At 49.9% G+C, this 20894-nt stretch overlaps 1 protein-coding gene across 2 annotated transcripts in view; it reads left to right on the plus strand.

Moving 5' to 3' along the window:
* KPNA6 (karyopherin subunit alpha 6) overlaps positions 1–20894 on the plus strand; it is a 685221-nt gene that overhangs the window by 496364 nt on the left and 167963 nt on the right. For both annotated transcript variants that reach the window (XM_078680680.1, XM_078680679.1), the window contains exon 9: positions 2980–3143. In XM_078680680.1, the coding sequence (XP_078536806.1) occupies positions 2980–3143 (164 nt within the window). The remainder of the gene's footprint in view (positions 1–2979; positions 3144–20894) is intronic.

A 20894-nucleotide genomic window follows, 5' to 3' on the forward strand; every position in this document is an offset into this window, starting at 1 on the left:
TACAACTTCATCACAATAAAGTGGTTCTTAAAACAAATGTGGCTGCCAAAGGTAATTTCACCGTTCCATCTCAACCAATCAATTGAGATGCCAGTATTTTTTTCACAACCGCAAACAGTTGCAGAACGAGCGCTACACACACTAGATGTAAAACAAACGCTTCTCTACTACATTGATAGGACAAAACCTTTTCGTAAAACTAAACAACTGTTTGTGTCCTTTTCAGCTCCACATAAAGGCAATCCAATTTCTAAATCAGGTATTGCCAGATGGATTGCTAAGTGTATTCAAATTTGCTACCAAAAAGCAAAACGCACTTTATCCATTCCTCCTAGGGCTCATTCTACCCGTAAATTTGGAGCATCTATGGCATTCTTAGGAAACATACCATTAGATGATATCTGTAAAGCAGCTACGTGGTCTACTACGCACACATTTACAAAACACTACTGTGCAGGCAAAACAACAAGCAAGTGTGGGCCAGGCTGTACTAAAAACAATTTTTCAAACTACTGCAACAGATGTGGGTGGCCGCCGCTAAGGGAGAAACTGCTGTGCAATCTGTGCAACAGTGTGTGGTCTGCAGCCCATATGCCTCGAACGGAAAATGCTACTTACCAGTATGCATCTGTTCTTGGCATGTAGAGCTGCAGAACCACACACGCCCACCCTCCTACCTGTGTCTGTTCCAGTAGTATCTTATTTAGATACACAACACATGGTCATCTTTATCTGTACTCATACAACTCCATCATTTGCCCAATGGCGAAAACAATCTGAAGATGGAGTCGATGCCGATGCGCACTACAGTCTAAGGGAGGAGTCATCCAGCAGACAGAGACTCTTCCAAGACAACAACAAAGTGTACTCATCCAGGCCCACCACCAGATGGTGATCTAATGCAACAGTGTGTGGTTCTGCAGCCCTACATGCCAAGAACAGATGCATACTGGTAAGTAGCATTTTCCTTTTATTGATCAGTGTTGTTGATCAAGTGGTTTCAACTCCCGTCAAGTACGTTCAGTAAAAGAGCACAGGGCGACTTAGCCGCAGGAGACCGTCAAGGCAATTCAGAGCCTACCTGCAAGTAATATGTACACAAATAGTGAAATATTTTGTTTATGATATACAAAACTGTTACACAGTCGTGCAAATGCCTTCCACTAACTTGATATGCAAAAGCAAAGGCATTAATTCTCCGCCGCCCCTTTATGCAGACCTGTGGGAGATATTTAAGCATGTAAAAATATACCGTTTGATGCTGTTCACAAGATTGGAAGTTTTGTTTGCCAGTGCTGGTATTTGAAGATACATTTTTCGGAATAATTAACTTTGCACCCCTGCCTCTTTAATGTTAGAGACTTACAGCAGGAGCGTGAGAGTAACGTGTTAGGCAGACAATCAGCTCTAACAACGAGTAGACTGGTTTTATGTGGAGGAGCTGAGAGGCTCTTGACACGAGTTTCTAAGGACATGGACTGATAGAACTGTGTGTAGAGTAGAATAAAGGACTGATTGAGGAGTAAAGCAAGGTGCAGGAATATGGAATAGGCTGGTAAATTATTTGAATGAGGCAAAGAAATTATGGCACGGAAAAAATGGGCTTGATTGAGAGCGGACATCTGCTGGGGGCACAGTGTTGGGGGCGATGCTCGGAGGTCACGTCAGCTTCGCGGTGGCTGTGAAGTGTTTGGGTGAGGTAAGGACGAACTATGTCGGTGGGAGGTTCTTGGAGTGCCACAAAGTTGGAGAACGCTATGCAAAGTGTGCGGAAGGCTGTCTTAGCGGGTAAAGCACTGGAAGAAGTTTCGGGAGGGTCTGCCTGTGATGGGGGTGGAGCCACGCAGGCAGGAAACGTACAGTATGTGAACTGGCTGTGCAGGGACTATCGTCCTCTGCTTGTGTGGCATGTTGTGGGGCTCTACGGGGAAGGAGAGTTCTTAGCTTGCATGAAGTTGCTGGGAGGATCATGCTGTGCATGCAATGACAGGTTACGTGCACGAGGGGCGTGGGTCTTCCCATGCAGGGGCTATGAAAGTAACTGACCGGGTAGAGAGTTGAGGCTAGCGCCAAGTGCTGCCTACACAGTATGGATGGACTTCCTTGTAGACGACTGGCTGCATTTATTTTAAACCAACAAATGCAGAAAACAAAACATGACAAGAATGCAGCAAATATAGGGGAAGTGGCGGCACATTAATTATCAAGCCGTTTATGGAATGTTGTGGGGTAATGCAGTGTGTGTGGGAGGGCTAAGCATGTAGGGCTGTAGGAGAGTGTGGACTGTGCACTGCCGTGACTACTCAGGATAAGGTTCCATTGATGGTGTCATCCTGAATCCATTGTGGGTGAAACGGGGGGTGAATGTTAAAGGATGCAGGAGGTGAGGGCTGATGACAAAATAGATTCCAGCTTTTAGACCTCAGCCGCCGGTTTAAAGGGCTATGAGCACACAGAACACACGGGCACTGATGGGGGCGGCTGGCACTACGTAATGCCCTGCATTCACTACAAGTAGAGGGGGTGTGAGCGCCAATTAAAACAAGTGCAGCGTGGTCTGAGGATATGGCGGTGGCAGCCCCAATGTATGTGAAGTTGGCTCTTTTCATGCACTCGTGCTTGTACTGGCATCCACTTTGCGGGAGCGAGCAGCGGCGCGAGAGCCATCTGTTTTCAATTAGCATGCGTGCCGCTGCTCTCTCCTGCCTGGTGGATGCCAGCACAAGCACGAGTGCTTGTGAAGAGCTGACCAATTTCTAAAGGTCCTCTCCTAGAGCAGTGCATGCACGCTGCCTAGGCGATACCTAAACAGGAGCTTCGAATGACGCTGGTAACCCGTTATTAAAAAAAAAAAGTCAACTTTTGTGATCACAATTCATCAAACTGATAGCCGTTGTCTTTTGCTGTCCTTTTTTGCTGGCTTTTTGGTATTTACCCCATTTCTATTGCTCATGTGATCTTATGTTTGTTTTCCTTTAGGTCTCTCCTTGTTTGCCTGTCCTTTCACGATTGCTGTTTAGCAGTGACTCCGACTTGCTTGCAGATGCTTGCTGGGCACTCTCCTACCTCTCCGATGGCCCCAATGATAAAATCCAAGCAGTTATTGATTCTGGAGTCTGCCGACGATTGGTTGAGTTACTGATGTAAATGAATGAGTTTCTTTGGGTATTGTTAAGCTGCTGTTAGCTGGGACATTTATTGTACACACAGACAGGGGGCAGCACGTTAAACTTTTTAATTTTGATCTGTTGATATTTGGATAATGTTTTAATGCACTAGTAATATCCTTGCTCTTCACAGAATGCATTAGTTGTTTGGTTAACCTTTCTGTAACTCAACTGTTCCTAGAAGACGTTTTCTGATGGATACATCTGCAAGTGGATTCCTCACCTTGTGAATATTCCCCTGCGTCAGCAACGTTCAGAAAATTCTTTTGTAGCACGCCGGCGTGGATGACGTCATAGGAGCACGGCATCGCGCGCGCCTCCGACTGACGTCATTGACTCCTTATTAGGCCTACGTCGGCGTGATGACATCAGTTCCCTTTTTTCTGTGTCGTCGACGATAAGGGTTTCGAGGGATCTTCTGTTGGTGTCTTCTGTCGTGATGTTGTCGAAGAAGACTGGGTTTAAGCCGTATGATTCCTGCGGAAAGATGATGTCCATTACAGATCCGCATGGTGACTGTCTATGGTGACTGGGTTCGGATCACGACGTCCAGGGTTGTCGATCCTGTTTGAAGATGAACCCAAAGGCTCTTCGGGAACGTGAAGCAAAACTTCTTGTTGCCAAATTGAAGGGTAAGGATGCCAGGAAGAGTTCGAGATCGAGACGCCCGAAGTCGGAGTCGAGGTCCCGGTCGAGGTCAGCTTCGAAGTCTACTTCGGGACATGCTTCCAGATCATCTAAGAAAAAGCATAAGAGAAGGAAGCATAGTTCAAGGCACCATTCCGGTAAGGAGTCTGATTCGAAAACTAAGTTGTCTTCTAAAAGGCATCGTAAGGACATGGTATCTCCCTCTCCAGTTCAGAGTCCTGGAGGTGAGGCCTCGCCTTTGGAGTCACAGGAGCATTCACCGGCTCCGGTGATGAATCCGTCTCCGGATCCGTCTCAGTCTTAGGGACATGAGGAAGAAGAAGTGCCTGTTTCTCAGGGTTTGACGACTCCGGTACACCAACCCGAGGAACAAGAGTCGTCGATTGAGGTGCAGCCTCCTCAGGAGCAGCCGGTGGGTTCGTACCCTCCTTTTCCGGGTCCAGGACAGGACCCTTCGCATTTTTTAAACGCCATGTATGGTGTTTATGCGAGAGCCATGTACCCCTCTGGAGCACCGGCTGGTCCCATGGTTCCGTTGGCATACAATTTGGGGGTTCCCCAAGCCTATGCCTCGGCGCCGTTCTTGCCGTTTATGCCATCTCTGGCTCCACCTTGACATCTCTCGGCGCCGCCGAAGTCATCGACCCAGTTTACGGCTTCACCAGCTCCGGAACGACCTCGAGATCCAACTCAAAGTTCGATGCCGGCTCCAGCTCCACGTTCGATGCCGGCTCCAGCTCCACGTTCGATGCCGGCTCCAGCTCCACGTTCGACGCCGGCTCCAGCTCCACGTTCGACGCCGACTCCAGCTCCACGTTCGACGCCGGCTCCAGCTCCACGTTCGACGCCGGCTCCAGCTCCACGTTCGACGCCGGCTCCAGCTCCACGTTCGACGCCGGCTCCAGCTCCACGTTCGACGCCGGCTCCAGCTCCACGTTCGACGCCGGCTCCAGCTCCACGTTCGACGCCGGCTCCAGCTCCACGTTCGACGCCGGCTCCAGCTCCACGTTCGACGCCGGCTCCAGCTCCACGTTCGACGCCGGCTCCAGCTCCACGTTCGACGCCGGCTCCAGCTCCACGTTCGACGCCGGCTCCAGCTCCACGTTCGACGCCGACTCCAGCTCCACGTTCGACGCCGGCTCCAGCTCCACGTTCGACGCCGGCTCCAGCTCCACGTTCGACGCCGGCTCCAGCTCCACGTTCGACGCCGGCTCCAGCTCCACGTTCGACGCCGGCTCCAGCTCCACGTTCGACGCCGGCTTCAGCTCCACGTTCCACGCTGGCTCCGGCTCCTTCGGAGTCGATACCGGATCCGACAACGTCGATTCGTGTGGAGTGGTCGAGGCGTAAAGCGCAGCGCCTTTTGGAGGAGAAGAGTTATGGGGAAGCTGAAATTGAAGAAGGTGAGCTTTAAGATCAGGAGGATAATTTTAACCATCTACGAGATGCAAGTGGTCTAGAACTGTCTCCTGATTGGGAGTTGGCCACGGTGTCTGATGCTCCTTCTAAGGATGTGGCTCCCTATCATGTGGTAATTAAAAAGGCTGCAGATCTGTTAAATTTGACTTTGCCATCTATTGAGTATAAGTCGAACATTCTGACTCAAGTCCTCCATTCTCCTTCATCTGTGGTTGAGCCTATACTTACTTTTACTGAGGCTCTAACGGATCCCATCTTGGAGGTATGGAATAGACCACTTACGGCTCCTGCAGTTTCTAAGTCCGTTGCAAGGCGTTAGAGTGGCTCCTGGCGACCCTGAATTTTTGTCTACTCATCCCTTACCAGAGTTTGGTAGTACAAGCTGCCTGCTCTAAAAGATCTGCAGGTGCTTTTCCCCAGGTACCTGGTGATAAGGATTCCAAAAAGCAGGACCAAAATGCAAAAAAAGTGTTTTCGTCAGGCAGTATGGCCCTAAAATCTACAAATGCCACTTGTTTGCTGGGTCGATATATCCATGCTTTGATGGTTACTGTTAAACAGCTGTCTCCTAAGCTTCCTGAAGAGGACAGAAAGAATTTTAATGAAGTGGTTTCTGACACGCAGGCTGCTGCTCGGCAGGTCATACAGAGTGGTATGGACACAGCGGTTTCGGTGGCTAGAGTCATGGGGTATTCGATTGCCAGTAGAAGAGCTGCCTGGCTGAAGACTTCCGAGTTCTCTGCGGATGTTCAGGCTGCTTTAATGGATTTGCCCTTTGATGGCTCAGGCCTTTTCGTAAAAAAGCTGATTCTGCATTGGAGAGGTTCAAGGACAGCAGAGCTACAGCCAGATCTTTAGGTTTGCAAACTAGAGGATCTGTGGGCAAAAGATATAGGGGCTTTGAAAGATCTTTTCGTCCCTACAAGCAATCACAGCAACAGCAGCAGCAACAAAATCCGTTGTATAAATCTTACAGGGGAAAACAAAGAGGTCGACCTCGAGGACGTCAGGTCGTCTCCTCTTCCTCTTTTTCTACCCACCCCCCTCCTACTACAGCAAAGGAGCCCTAGATCCACCATTCCGGATCATGCGGGTCCTGTAGGGGGTTGGCTTACCTATTTTTTATGGGATTGGGAATCGGTCACGTCGGACCTTTGGGTTCTCAATCTCGCGGAGAATGGGTATGCACTTCCCTTTCGGGAATTCCCTCCGAATTACCCTCCTTGCCAAGGTTTTTGCTCGGAGGACCACCTGCTACTTCTGCAGGAGGAAGTCCTGGCATTGTTGAGAAAGGGTGCGATAGAGGTGGTTCCGGAGCAAGAAAGGGGTCAGGGATGCTACTCCCGGTATTTCCTGATCCCCAAGAAGGATGGCAGACTTCGTCCAATCCAAGATCTCAGGATCTTGAACCTTTACCTGAAGCAGGAGAAGCTCAAGATGCTCACCCTTGCGTAGGTTCTTCAAGCGCTGCTGGAAGAAGTCTGGATAGTGTCGATCGACTTGCAGGATTCATATTTCCACATCCCAATCCTGAAGTCGCACAGGAAGTATCTCCGTTTTACGGTGGGATCGCAGCATTACCGGTTTGTGGTCATTCTGTTTGGTCTTACTACTGCGCCTCGAGTCTTCACCAAGGTGATGACTGTGGTGGCAGCACATCTCAGAAGATCAGGGATTCCAGTATTCCCTTATCTGGACGATTGGCTGATCAAGGCGGAATCTCCAGAGAAAGTGCTCCATCATCTGCAAGTTACAACTCAGTTGTTGTACATGTTGGGTTTTTCGATAAATGTACCCAAATCTCACCTGGTGCCCTCCCAGCGCAACCTGTTAATTGGTGCGGTACTGGATACAACTGTATGTTGGGCATTCCCTCCACAACGGATTCGCGACATACAGGAAATTATTCCTTTATATCACATTGGAGCGGTCGTTCCAGTCTTGAATGTCCTTCGTCTGCTCGGTCTGATGGCTTCCTGCATTCTGCTGGTCAACTATGCACGCTGGCATATGAGGGCACTCCAGTGGCGCCTCCGCAGGCAGTGGTATCAACACAACGGAGATCTCAGGGAGTCGACCAGGATCTCCAGAGAAACTGCAGCGGATCTGACTTGGTGGAGTGTGGAGGGCAATCTGTCTCAAGGAAAGCCCTCCCAACTACCTCCATCGGTGGCCACAGTAATAACGGATGCATCCACTCTAGGGTGGGGTGCTCATCTGCGGGATCTGGAGATCAAGGGTCTTTGGTCTCCAGAGGAAAGGTTGCTTCACTTCAACCTTCTGGAATTGCGGGCGATGCGTCTGGCGCTCAAGGCCTTCCTCCCTTCCCTTAATGGTCGGTCGGTTCAGGTCCTGACAGACAACACGACCGCGATGTGGTATGTAAACAAGCAGGGAGGAGTAGGGTTGCAGTGTCTCTGCAGAGAGGCTCTGCATCTCTGGTCCTGGGTTCAGCATCTTCAGATTTGTCTGATGGCAAATCATCTGGCCGGAGTGCTGAACGTGCGTGCAGACAGTCTCAGTCGGCACTTCTCAGCCGACCACGAGTGGAGGCTTCATCCAGAGGTAGTTCGTCACGTTTTTCGGACGTGGGGAACTCCTCGGGTGGACCTGTTCACCACTCACGAGAATGCTCACTGCCCGTCATTCAGCAGCCTCCAGTTTCCGATGCAGGGAGCCTTGGGGGACGCTTTTCAGTTGAGTTGGGACTCACAACTCCTTTACGCGTTTCCTCCCATACCCTTGATTCCTCGGGTTCTGAGGAAGATTCGCCAAGACGGGGCCCAAGTTACTTTGATCGCCCCGGATTGGCCAAGAAGGGAGTGGTGCACAGATCTTCTCCACCTCTCCTCGTGCCCGCTGCTCCGTCTCCCTTTCAGGGCAGATCTCTTCTCTCAGATGGAGGGGCAGGTTCTACACCCCCACCTCCAGACCTTACACCTTCATGCCTGGAGATTGAACGGGGCAACCTGAATTCCTTTTCTCTCCCACATGATGTGGTGGATGTCATTCTATCGGCCAGGCGTGACTCCACCAAGTCAATCTATTCATACAGATGATCTAAATTTTTTACTTGGTGTGGGGAGAAGTACATTGACCCTTTGAGGGCTCGTTTATCTGACATACTTCAATTTGCTCTTTTCCTGGCTCAACAAGGGTTTGCTTTAGCTACAGTTAAAGGTTATCTTTCAGCCTTGTCGGCTTTTCTCTGCCTGCGGGATCAGCCGTCTTTATTTAAATCTCCTGTAGTTCTAAGGTTTCTAAAGGGTCTTGCAAATAAATTTCCTCCTACTCCCTTTATTGTGCCTCAATGGGATTTGAATCTTGTGCTTACATTTCGGATGGGTTCTCCTTTCGAATCTTTGCCCAAGTGTCACATGAGACTTTTATCTTTTAAGACAGTCTTCCTGGTAGCAATTACCTCGGCAAGGAGGGTAAGTGAGCTTCAAGCTCTCAGTTCAAAGCCCCCATTCTTGACCATTCATGCTGAATGAATGGTTCTTAGAACCAGGGCTGCTTTTCTGCCTAAGGTGGTAACTGCCTTCCATCTAGGACAGTCCATTACCCTACCTACCTTCTATCCTCTCCCTCACCCTTTCAAGGAGGAGGAGAGACTTCACCGCCTGGACCCTAAGAGGGCGGTGAGCTTTTATCTAGATAGGACAAGAGACTATTGAGTGGATGACCAGCTCTTTGTTGGGTTTGCTGGCTGCAGAAAAAGGAAGAGCTGTGCACAAGCGCACACTTTCAGGATGGATTATACTATGCATCAAGATCTGCTACTCCCTGGTGGGTAAGGACCCTCCAGAGGGTATAAGAGCTCACTCCACTAGAGCAAAGTCTTCTATATCTGCTTTGTCTAGGGGTGTACCTGTAGAGGACATTTGTAGAGCGGCGACTTGGGCTTCCCTCCACACTTTCGCGAAGCCTTACTGCTTGGATTCTGAAGTGAGGAGGGACGGCCACTTTGCGCGTTCTGTCCTCCAGGATTTTCTGGTATAGGAGAGTGAACACCCTCCTCCGGGAGTGGGAACTGCCGTGGGACTCTTTTCACAAGGTGAGGATTCCACTGGCAGATGAACTCAGGTATAGAAGAGTGGACAACGGGGAGGCGGGTGGGCATGTGAGGAATCCTCAGGCAGATACTGTATCCACCAGAAAAGGCGTTACCGAAAGTAAGTAACTTGTTCTTCTGATGGATACATCTGCCAGTGGATTCCTCACCTTGTGAATATCCCCCTGTGTCAGCAACGTTCGGAAAATCTTTGCACAAGTGTCCCATGAGACTTTTATCTTTTAATACAGTCTTCCTGATTGCAATTACCTCGGCAAGGAGGGTAAGTGAGCTTCAAACTCTTAGTTCAAGGCCCGCATTCTTGACCATTGATGCTGAACGAATGGTACTCAGGACCAGGGCTGCTTTTCTGCCTAAGGTGGTAACTCCCTTCCGTCGAGGGCAGTCCATTACCCTTCCTACCTTCTATCCTCCCCCCCTCACCCTTCCAAGGAGGAGGAGAGACTTCACCGCTTGGACCCGAAGAGGGCGGTGAGCTTCTACCTGGACAGAACCAGAGAGTTCTGAGTGGATGACCAGCTCTTTGTGGGTTTTGTTGGAGCCAGAAGAGGCAAGGCAGTGCACAAGCGCACGCTGTCGAGATGGATTGTCTTGTGTATCAAGATTTGCTACTCTCTGGCGGGTAAGGAACCTCCTGAAAGTTTAAGAGCTCAGTCCACTAGAGCAAGGTCTGCTACATCTGCTTTGTTTAGGGGTGTTCCTGTAGAGGACATTTGTAGAGCAGATACTTGGGCTTCCCTCCACACTTTCGCGAAGCATTACTGCTTAGATTCTAAAGCAAGGAGGGACGGCCACTTTGCGCGTTCTGTCCTCCAGGATTTTCTGGTATAGGAGAGTGGACACCCTCCTCCGGGAGTGGGAACTGCTGTGGGACTCTATTCACAAGGTGAGGAATCCACTGGCAGATGTATCCATCAGAAGAACAAGTTACTTACCTTCGATAACGCTTTTTCTGGTGGATACAGTATCTGCCTGTGGATTCCTCACATGCCCACCCGCCTCCCCGTTGTCCACTCTTCTATACCGGAGTTCATGACATTATTTAAATGTATTGATATGTATGTATATATATATATATTGTGTTTTTCATACGTTGTCTACACACTATGTGTGTTATTTTGGATATTATGTACTGTGTACACTGTATATGTATATATCTACTGTCATTGGTCCGTCCTGGTGCCTCGAAGGCACGGAAAGAAGGGCGGAACTGACGTCATTACGCCAACGTAGGCCTAATAAGGAGTCAGTGACGTCAGTCAGAGTTGCGTGCGATGCCGTGCTCCTATGACGTCATCCATGCCGGCGTGCTACAAAAGAATTTTCCGAACGTTGCTGACGCAGGGGGATATTCACAAGGTGAGAAATCCACAGGCAGATACTGTATCCACCAGAAAAAGCATTACCGAAGGTAAGTAACTTGTTCTTCTGATAGATACATCTGCTGTGTGGATTCCTCACCTTGTGAATATCCCCTTGCGTCAGCAACATTCGGAAATTCTTTTTGTAGCTTCGCGCCGACGTGGACTTGGACGTCACAGAGACACGGCATCGCTTGCGACTCCGCTGACGTCACCACCGCCTATAATAGGCCCACGCCGGCGTGATGACAACAGTTCCCTTTTTTCCCGTGTCGTCGACCCTAACGGTTTTGGGATACTCAGTAGCTTTTGGGTAACTCTGTTACTGTTTTCTTTGTTTTCTCTATTCTCTTGAACTTGTCTCCCTAGAATGTCGACAAAGAAGACTGGATTTAAACCCTGCAGGGAATGCGGGAAAATGATGTCCGTTACGGACCCACACCAGGACTGTATTTGGTGTTTAAGTTCCGACCACGACGTGGATGGATGTTCGTCGTGTCAAAAAATGAACCCAAAGGCCCTGCGAGAGAGGGAGACCAAACTTCTTGTGGCAAGGCTGAAAGCCGATAAAAGAAAGAAGACTTCAAGATCCCGCTCGAGGAAGTCAAGGTCGAGGTCATGATCAAGATCAAGGTCTCGAGAGGCATCGGCTTCGAAGTCCTCATCAGATCATGCTTCGAGGTCGCATAAGAAGCACAAGAAAAGGAGGCATGAGTCTCGACGTCATTCGGGTGAGAAGTCGGGCTCGAAGTCGAGGTCGCCCAAGAAAGTTAAATCGAAGGTGATCCCACCGCAAGAAGATTCGGATCGGGAAGGTGAAGCATTGCCTTCGGAGTCACAGGTTCAATCTCCGACTCCGATTTCCAATCCGACTCCGACGCCATCTCCGGCTCAAGAAGAGGTGGAGGAAGTTCCTAATGAGGAAGATGAATTGGCGCCTGTTGAAGAGCATGATTCGAATCCACCTCGAGGTCAGCATGAAGGTGATCATCCACCTTTTCCTGCACCAGGTCAGGATCCATCAGCGTTCCTCAACGCTATGTATGGGGTATTCTCGTGGTCATGGTACCCCCCTGGTACACCTTCGGGTCCCTTGGACCCAATGGCATTTAATTTGGGCGTTCCACACTCGTATGCCCCGGCACCTTTCATGCCGTATATGCCAGCCACGACTGCACTGTGGCAGTACCCGGCTCCGCCGAGGTCGACGCCGGCTCGACCGAAGTCGACGACTCCGATACCGGCGTTGCTCACTCCAAGCAAGTCTTTGGAACATCCTTCTAAGCCTTCCGATACTGTACCGACGTCGGTTCCAGCTCCGTCGGAGTCTGTAGTGGATCCGACGCCGTTCCGTGTGAAGGATAGGTCCAGGAGAGAAGCACAACGCCTCCTGGAAGAACGGAGGTATTACGAGTCTCACCCAGACTTGGAGGAAGGTGAACTGGATGAGGATTGTTTCGAGGAACTGGCTGATGCTAGTGGCCTTGATTTTTCCCCTGAGTGGGAGATGCCATCAGGTCCGAATACACCTTCAAAAGATGTCCAGCCATATCACGTTGTAATGGGGAAGGCAGCAGGACTTTTAGGTTTGACATTACCTACTGTTGAGTTTAAATCAAATCTGCTCACAGAGGTTCTCCATTCACCAAGCTCAGCTGTGGAACCATTACTCCCATTTAATGAGGCGTTAACTGAACCTATTATGGAGGTGTGAAAGAAGCCTCTTTCTGCTCCTGCTGTCTCGAAAAGTGTGGCTAGGAGATATAGGGTGGCTCCCGAAGACCCTGCCTTTTTATCATCTCACCCTTCTCCTGAAAGCTTGGTGATTCAGGCTGTGTGCTCAAAAAAGTCAGTTGGTGCTTTTCCCCAAGTGCCTGGTGACAAGGAGGCCAAAAAGCAGGATCAAGTGGCCAAGAAAACTTTCTCCTCCGCAAGTATGGCGTTAAAGTCAACGAATGCCACTTGTCTCATGGGGAGGTATGTGCACGCACTTATGGACTCAATGCGTTTGTTGATTCCAAAGGTTCCAGAAGACTGCAGGGGTGACTTTGAGGAAGTCTTATCTGATACTCAAGCTGCAGCTCGTCAAGTTATCCAGAGCGGTCTAGATACAGCAGATTCTGTGGCACGGATCATGGGCACTGCGGTTGCCACAAGACGATCAGCTTGGCTGAAATCCTCGGATTTTTCTGCGGATGTGCAGTCTGCATTGTTAGATCTGCCTTTTGACAGAGAAGGACTCTTTGGTAAGAAGGCAGATACAGCTTTAGAGAGGTTTAAGGATAGCAGAGCAACTGCTAGATCTCTTGGTCTTCAAGTAAGAGGTTCAACGACCAGAAAGTTCAGAGGTTTTGGACGCTCTTCTTTTCGTACCTATAGGCAAGGTCAACAACAGCAGCAGCAGCAAAATACCTTGTATAGGTCATACAGGGGAAAGCAAAGAGCACGTCCTCGAGGACGTCAAGCCTCTTTCTTCTCCACCTCCTTCAACCCCCCAGCCACAGAAAAGAAGCCCTAGATCCGCCATTCAGGATCATGTGGGTCCAGTGGGGGGTCGGCTTACCCACTTTCTACGGGATTGGGAATCGGTTACATCAGATCTTTGGGTTCTCAATCTCGTAGAAATTGGGTATGCACTTCCCTTTCGGGAATTCCCTCCCAATTACCCTCCTTGCTAGGGGTATTGCTCAGAGGAACATCTGTTACTTCTACAGGAGGAAGTTCAGACTCTGCTAAGAAAAGGTGCGATAGAGGTGGTCCCAGAGCAGGAAAGGGGTCAGGGATGCTACTCCCGGTATTTCCTGATTCCCAAGAAGGATGGCAGACTTCGTCCAATCCTGGATCTCAGGATCTTGAATCTCTATCTGAAACAGGAGAAATTCAAGATGCTCACCCTTGCTCAGGTTCTTCAAGCGCTGTTAGAAGAAGACTGGATGGTGTCACTCGACTTGCAGGATGCGTACTTTCACATCCCCATCCTGAAGCCTCACAGGAAGTATCTCCGTTTTACAGTGGGATCGCAGCACTATCAGTTTGCGGTCCTTCCGTTTGGACTTACTACTGCGCCTCGAGTCTTCACCAAGGTGATGGCAGTGGTGGCGGCGCATCTCAGAAGATCAGGGATTCCAGTATTCCCCTATTTGGACGACTGGCTGATCAAAGCAGAGTCGTCAGAGAGAGTGCTCCATCATCTGCGAGAGACAACCCAGTTGTTGTACAGGTTGGGTTTTTCGATAAATCTACCCACGTCTCACCTAGTGCCCTCCCAGCGCAACCTGTTCATATGTGCTGTTCTGGACACAACTGTATGTCGTGCATTCCCTCCTCCTCAAAGGATTCGCGACATACAGGAAATGATTCCTTTATTTTACAATGGAGCGGTCATTCCAAGGTCCTTCGCCTGCTCGGTCTGATGGCTTCTTGCATTCAACCATGCACGCTGGCACATGAGGGCGCTCCAGTGATGCCTCCGCAGGCAGTAGTATCAACACAACGGAGATCTCAGGGAGTCAGTGAGGATCTCCAGAGAAGCTGCGGCGGATCTGTCTTGGTGGGGCGTGGAAGGCAACCTGTCTCAGGGGAAGCCTTTTCAGCTGCCTCCTCCGGTGGCCACAGTGATAACGGATGCATCCACTCTAGGGTGTGGGGCTCATCTGGGGGATCTGGAGTTCAAGGGTCTTTGGTCTCCAGAGGAAAGGTTGCTTCACATTAACCTTCTAGAATTGCGGGCGATACGTTTGGCGCTCAAGGCCTTCCTCCCTTCCCTTCGCGGTTGTTCGGTCCAGGTCCTGACGGACAACACGACCGCGATGTGGTACATCAACAAACAGGGAGGAGTGGGGTCGCAGTGTCTCTGCAGAGAGGCTCTGCGTCTCTGGTCCTGGGTTCAGGACCATCAGATTTGTCTGATGGCAAATCATCTGGCTGGGGTTCTGAACGTTCGTGCAGACAGTCTGTCGGCAGTTTTCAGCCGACCACGAGTGGAGGCTTCACCCGGAGGTGGTTCGTCACGTCTTTCGGACGTGGGGGACTCCTCGGGTGGACCTGTTCGCCACTCGCGAGAATGCTCACTGCCTGTCGTTCTGCAGTCTCCAGTATCCGATGCAAGGAGCCTTGGGGGACGCGTTCCAGTTGAGTTGGGGAAATCAACTCCTTTACGCGTTTCCTCCCATACCTTTGATACCTCAGGTTCTGAGGAAGATTCGCCAAGACCGGGCCCAAGTCATATTGGTCGCCCCGGACTGGCCAAGAAGGGTGTGGTATACAGATCTTCTCCACCTCTCCTCTCACCCGCCGCTCCGTCTCCCTCTCAGGGCAGACCTCCTCTCTCAGATGGAGGGGCAGGTTCTACACCCCCACCTCCAGACATTACACCTTCATGCCTGGAGATTGAACGGGGCAACCTGATTTCTTTTTCTCTCCCGCCTGACGTGGTGGATGTCATTTTGTCAGCCAGGCGTGACTCCACTAAATCCATCTATTCTTATAGATGGTCAAAATTTGTCGCTTGGTGTGGGGAGAGATCTATAGACCCTTTGAGAGCCCATTTGTCTAATGTTCTCCAGTTTGCCATTTCTCTGGCGCAGCAGGGTCTTGCTGTTGCCACAGTGAAGGGCTATCTTTCAGCGCTGTCGGCATTTCTCTGCTTGCCTGACCAGCCATCTCTTTTTAAATCTCCTGTAGTTTTAAGGTTTTTGAAGGGCCTCACAAATAAGTTCCCTCCTACTCCTTTTATTGTGCCTCAGTGGGACTTAAATCTTGTTTTGACCTTTTTGATGGGTGCTCCCTTTGAGCCTCTTCACAAATGTCCTATGAGGCTTTTGACTCTTAAGGCAGTCTTCCTCGTTTCAATAACCTCGGCAAGGAGGGTAAGTGAGCTTCAAGCTCTTAGTTCCAAGCCCCCTTTCTTGACCATTCATGCTGATCGAATGGTTCTTAGGACCAGGGCTGCTTTTCTGCCTAAGGTGGTTACTCCTTTCCACCTTGGTCAATCTATTACCCTCCCTACCTTTTATCTTCCCCCACACCCTTCCAAGGAGGAGGAGAGATTACACCGTCTGGACCCAAAGAGGGCGGTGTGAGAAGTTGGCCTGATATGCAGTGCTCACTATTCTAGTGAACACTATGTATCAGTCCAAACAACCCTTATTGATGTTTGGTTGTAAGTCAACCTGATAGACCAGCTATCCTAGTAGCATGGACACGTGCAGTCTTTAGGCTAAACTCTAGAGGGCGTGTTAAGCCAGCTGTTTTACCATCACATATACCCCTTGAACACCAAGTGAAAGGACACCACACAAGTTGATATGAAAAATAAAGTATATTTATTTATAACAAGACTACCCTGGCTCTTTATGAGACAGGGAGCTAAGCACACAACAAAACTCTTAAAGAAATACTTAAAGTCGCACAATTTACACAAATGCCCGAGGGGCACGAAAAACCATATACTATACAAGTGGAATGCGAAATACTAGCAGGTAAGTAACTATTCTCATAGGCTTTAGGATCGCTAGGACTGGACTACTGAACCTTTAGATTACAAGCAGGAGGCCTAGGGACGTCGTGTGCAGAGTGGGAACTCTCACGCGTAAGGCGGGAAAAAGTCTATGGAGGCTAGTAAAAGCAAAGTTAGTGTTTTCGGGCGAACCCGACTAGGTAGGTCAAAAACGAAAGTGGATCTAGACACTTAGAGAGTTGGACTACGCTGGAGCACCGGAGTACTCGGTTTACCTAGCCCAGGGGCTGCGGCTGCATAGGGTTCAAATGTCGTCGGGTTTCTTCGTTGATGAACTAGGAGCCTGAAGAAAGAAGTTGCTGGCAGGCGACCAGTGAAGAAGTTCTTGGGGATCCAAGCCTGGATCGGGGAAGAGGAAGACCTGTAAGCAGAGGGGACCAAGTTCTGAATCACTAGCCAGTGATTTAGGTGGGCACCAGAGTGGCACCGGGCGAAGTCACCTCAACCAGGTGAGTGGGCGCTGCTGGGCTCTGCAGTCTCTCGGACCAGGAGGCGTTGTCGGCGACCAGCATGGAGGTGCGAGCTGTCCCACGAAGATATCTGCTGTCGACGTCGCTGGACCCAGGATTGGGGCAACAAGTCTTGGCAAATGCAAGCCCACGCGGTGGACTTAAAATGGCGTCTGGAGTGGACCAGGAGGGTCCAGGGTGCTCCTCTGTTGGAGGGGAGCAAGGGCCAGTCTGGAGCAACCAGACCAGCGGTGTTTGTCGTCGAAGGGTCACTAGCCAACGGGAAAGCGACCTGGACAACGCGGTGAGCAGCAAAGAGCAGAAGGGCCCCACGCAGATCTCGTGGATGCAGAGGAGCTGAACTTCGGTGCTGGAGCTGCTCAGGGTTGGGGCTTCTCTTACCCCAAAGCACTCGGTCGAGGGTCACTCGGGAGTCGTGCTGGTCAAGCGTCATGCAGTCTTGGAAGATGGCCGGTCCCTCGAAGGTCTCGTCACACCCACGAATCACAGCTGGGCTGATGATGCAGGTTTTTATTTATTTATTTAGGAGTTTTCTAGAGCGCGTAGTCACCCGGAGGGTATCCCAGCGCTGAACCTCTTACTCACAAAGGAGGAGAAAGTCGGGAGAGATACTGGCTCAGGGGAAGAGAAGGGTTTTGAGGGCCTTCCTGAACCGTAGGAGGTTTGGTTCTGTTCTGAGGCTCAGGGGGAGTGTGTTCCATTTTTTACCCGTATTGACCGAAAAGCGACGGCCACCTATCCGGGCCTTCTTCACCTTGGGGATCGTGATGAAGTTTCCATGTTCGGAACGAAGCGCTCTCGTGGGTCTATAAGGTGTGATCCAATTATTAAGGATTAGGGGGCCAGTATTGTGTAGTACCTTGTGGGCCAGGCAGAGGGCCTTGAAAGTTACCCTTTCCCTAATAGGGAGCCAATGCAACATCCTCAGTGCGGGCTTGGCAGATGTTCTGGCCGGGGTGTTCGTTAGGAGACGGGCTGCAGCATTTTGGGCTTTTTGCAGGGTTTGGAGAGTGGATTCTGGAGACCCCAGGTAAATGGCGTTGATGTAATCCAGCCTAGATAAAATTAGGCCTTGGATCAGCAGAAGACGCGACTGGAAAGGCAGTAGAGGAAGTACCTTCCTGCACGATCTAAGTAGTCCGTAGCAAACGCTGGCCGTCTTTCTTGCCTATGCCCTGAAGGTGAGATCCGTCTCCAGCCATACTCCGAGGCTCTTGACCTCAGTCTTGGGGGTGGGGGGTTCACCCATGCAGACGGGCCAGATGTTAGGGGGGAGGTTCGTGGCGTTGTGCCCTAGGAGTAGGATTTCTGTTTTGGAGCCGTTTAATTTCAGGGCAGAGTCACTCATCCACTGATGTACGTTGGAGAGGCAGTCGTGGAGACTGGAGGGCTCTAGCTTGGGGTGGGAGAGCGTTACCACCAGCGGTGTGTCGTCGGCGTAGCTAACTATAGAGATTCCAAAGGGTGACACCAGTTCCTCCAGTGGGGCCATATACACGTTGAACAACGTTGGGCTTAGGGATGAGCCCTGTGGCACACCACACTGGAGGGGGATGGAGGGGGAGCGGCTTTCACCTTCCCATACTTGGAAGGAGCGTCGGGAGAGAAAGGACGAGAGCCAGTTTAACGCCCTGTCTTTCACTCCGATGTTATCGAGACGTTGGATTAAGACCTGGTGACTGACCGTGTCAAAGGCCGCACTCAGGTCTAGGAGGACCACTGCCACTGATCCTCCTGTATCGATAATTTCCCTGGTCTTTTCTACTGCTGCTAAAAGGGCAGTGTCCGTGCCCTGACCTGGTCTGAAGCCCGTCTGTGAGTCCTTAAGGAGATGGTTTGACTCCAGGAAGTGTGACAGTTTTTTATTTGCAAGTTTTTCCGCGACCTTGCCTATCCAGGGAAGGAGTGAGATAGGTCTGTAATTGGATAGGTCTGCAGGATCTAGCGATGGTTTTTTGAGAAGCCCTTTTACGACGGCCTCCTTCCAATTTGCAGGGACTTCTCCTAGTGCCAACGAGATGTTAATGAGGGCTGTCAGTTGGGGGACTATGGTCTGAGGGATGTTTTTGACGAACCGAATGGGAACTGGGTCACTAGGGGCTCCGCTCTTGGTTGAGATGAGTGTGGCCATTACTTCCTCTTCTGTAACTGGGCCGAGCGACGCCAAATAAGGCTTGTCGGGTGGAGGCGACGACTCCTGCGCTCTCTTTATGATGTCCGGATTAGCGGCAGGAAGGGAGGTGAGGATTTTTTTGACTTTTTCGTCAAAGAAGGTGGCCAGATTGACGCATTTTTCCTCCGCTGCTTTGGGGTCCATTGGTTTCTGTGGGGGATCAGGGACATGGAGGAGCTCTTTAAGGATGGAGAAGGTCTCCTTGGCTGAGCAGGAGGAGCTTTTTATTTTTTCCTCGTAAAAGGCACCTTTTGCGTCATGAAGGGCTCGTTTATATGCTTTCATGGAGGATTGATAAGCGTTTTTCTCTGATGTGGACTTGTTTTTACTCCACAACCGTTCTGACTTTTTGCACTCCTTCCTAAGGGCGTTGAGGGCGGGTGTGTACCAGGGAGCGGGATTAATTCTTTTAACGTGTTTTAAAATGCTGGTAAAAGGAATGAACTGTTGAGGGATGGGGCTGCATCTAGCCCCATGAAACCAATCGCACAGCGTCATGCCGCCCTTGGCGTGCATATGTATTCGAAGGTTCTTTAACCATTTTTCAGTGTTTATTCCATATTTTTCTCCATACTTTAAGCTTCTTGTTTAAACATTTTCATCAGTTTTTTATCCAAATCCACAGAAACCGATTTTTAGCCAATTTCCAAATTTCTAATATTCTGATTGTGCCGATCCGGGCCTCTTAAAAGAATATGAGTAATGCGTTGTTCATCACAAGCAGTCTTTATTTCACTTTAAAACCCCAATGCATTTCGGGCCACTCCGTGCCCTTCTTCGGGGGTCACTACAATTAATAATAACAAAATTTACATTAGCACTATTATTCATAGATGTACACATGGTTACAATTAGAGTTCATCATTACTGCACTTTTCTACCATAGCCTATTCACGTCTTGCATCTTCCCCCTTATATTATATCCCTCGCACGCCCTTTCCTCTACCTTAACTGTCTCCAACTGTCACTTTCTCTCCTAAAACTGCTGCTGACTGTTCTCGGATGGTACCAAACTCTTTACCTCCCTCCGACCTATTCCTCCTCCAGCCCTTCAATTTCCGTGCCGAAACTCTCCTTCTGCACCCGAGTTTACTCAAAAAGTTACCACTGTTCTAAGGGATTGTGGAAGCGTGTTAAGGTTATTAAACATGCGTATCCTACGTCCTTCTTACACTAATTAATTGTGAGTCTAAAGGAACCAAACTCCTGTGTATGCCCTATGCTTATGCCTTACGAATCTAGCAATGTTTCCCTCACCCCGCTTTCCTCCATACCTGCTGTGGTCGTTAGTTAAAACCTGCGATCTTCGCCTACTTCTCTGAGCTGTAAATCAGTTACTTGCTCCCACCCACTTGTTTAAATCGTATCTCTCACATGCTTTCCCTCCCAATCGGCTACGTATTTCAAACCTCCCGCCCTGTCGTGCGTTAGACCTTTTCAAAACTACATTTCCCAACATGCAAAACCGCGATTAAAAAAGTGCCTCGATTCTTTACCATGATGTTTTTGAAAAAATGGAATGAGACAGTCTAGGGGATGGGCTAGCCAGTCATTGAATTCTCTGTCAGCGGTGTTAGGATCCATGGACAGAGGGCCCGTGGTTTCACGTAATTTAGCTTCCCATTTCTCTGGTACTAGCTTATGCCACCGTCTAGTACGTATCCTTGTTTTCTGTTTGAGTGCAGTGGTGGTTTTAAGTGACCAGTGCATAGGGATCAGCATATGGTCTGTCCAAGGTAGAGGGGTTGGATCCTGGGTATTCAGGTTATTAATGTTGGTGAAAATTGGATCCAGGAGTTGACCTTTCTCATGGGTGGCTTTAGCATTTCGAAGATGGAGATCAGCTGTGGTGAGATCAGCAAGTAAGTTAGCTGCGGCATTGTCCGCGGGGTTCAGAAAGTGCAGGTTGAAGTCTCCTAGGAGGAGGAAGTTAGAGACTGAGATAGTTTTTAGTGAGATGTGATCCATCAGGGTGCTGGTGAATTCTCCCAGTGAGCCTGGCGGACGGTACACTAAAAGTCCCGAGAGAGAGATTGATGGAGAAATCTGAATAGTGAAATTGC

This window comes from Lissotriton helveticus, chromosome 3_1 (assembly GCF_964261635.1).
Source record: "Lissotriton helveticus chromosome 3_1, aLisHel1.1, whole genome shotgun sequence".
Lineage (NCBI taxonomy): Eukaryota > Metazoa > Chordata > Amphibia > Caudata > Salamandridae > Lissotriton > Lissotriton helveticus.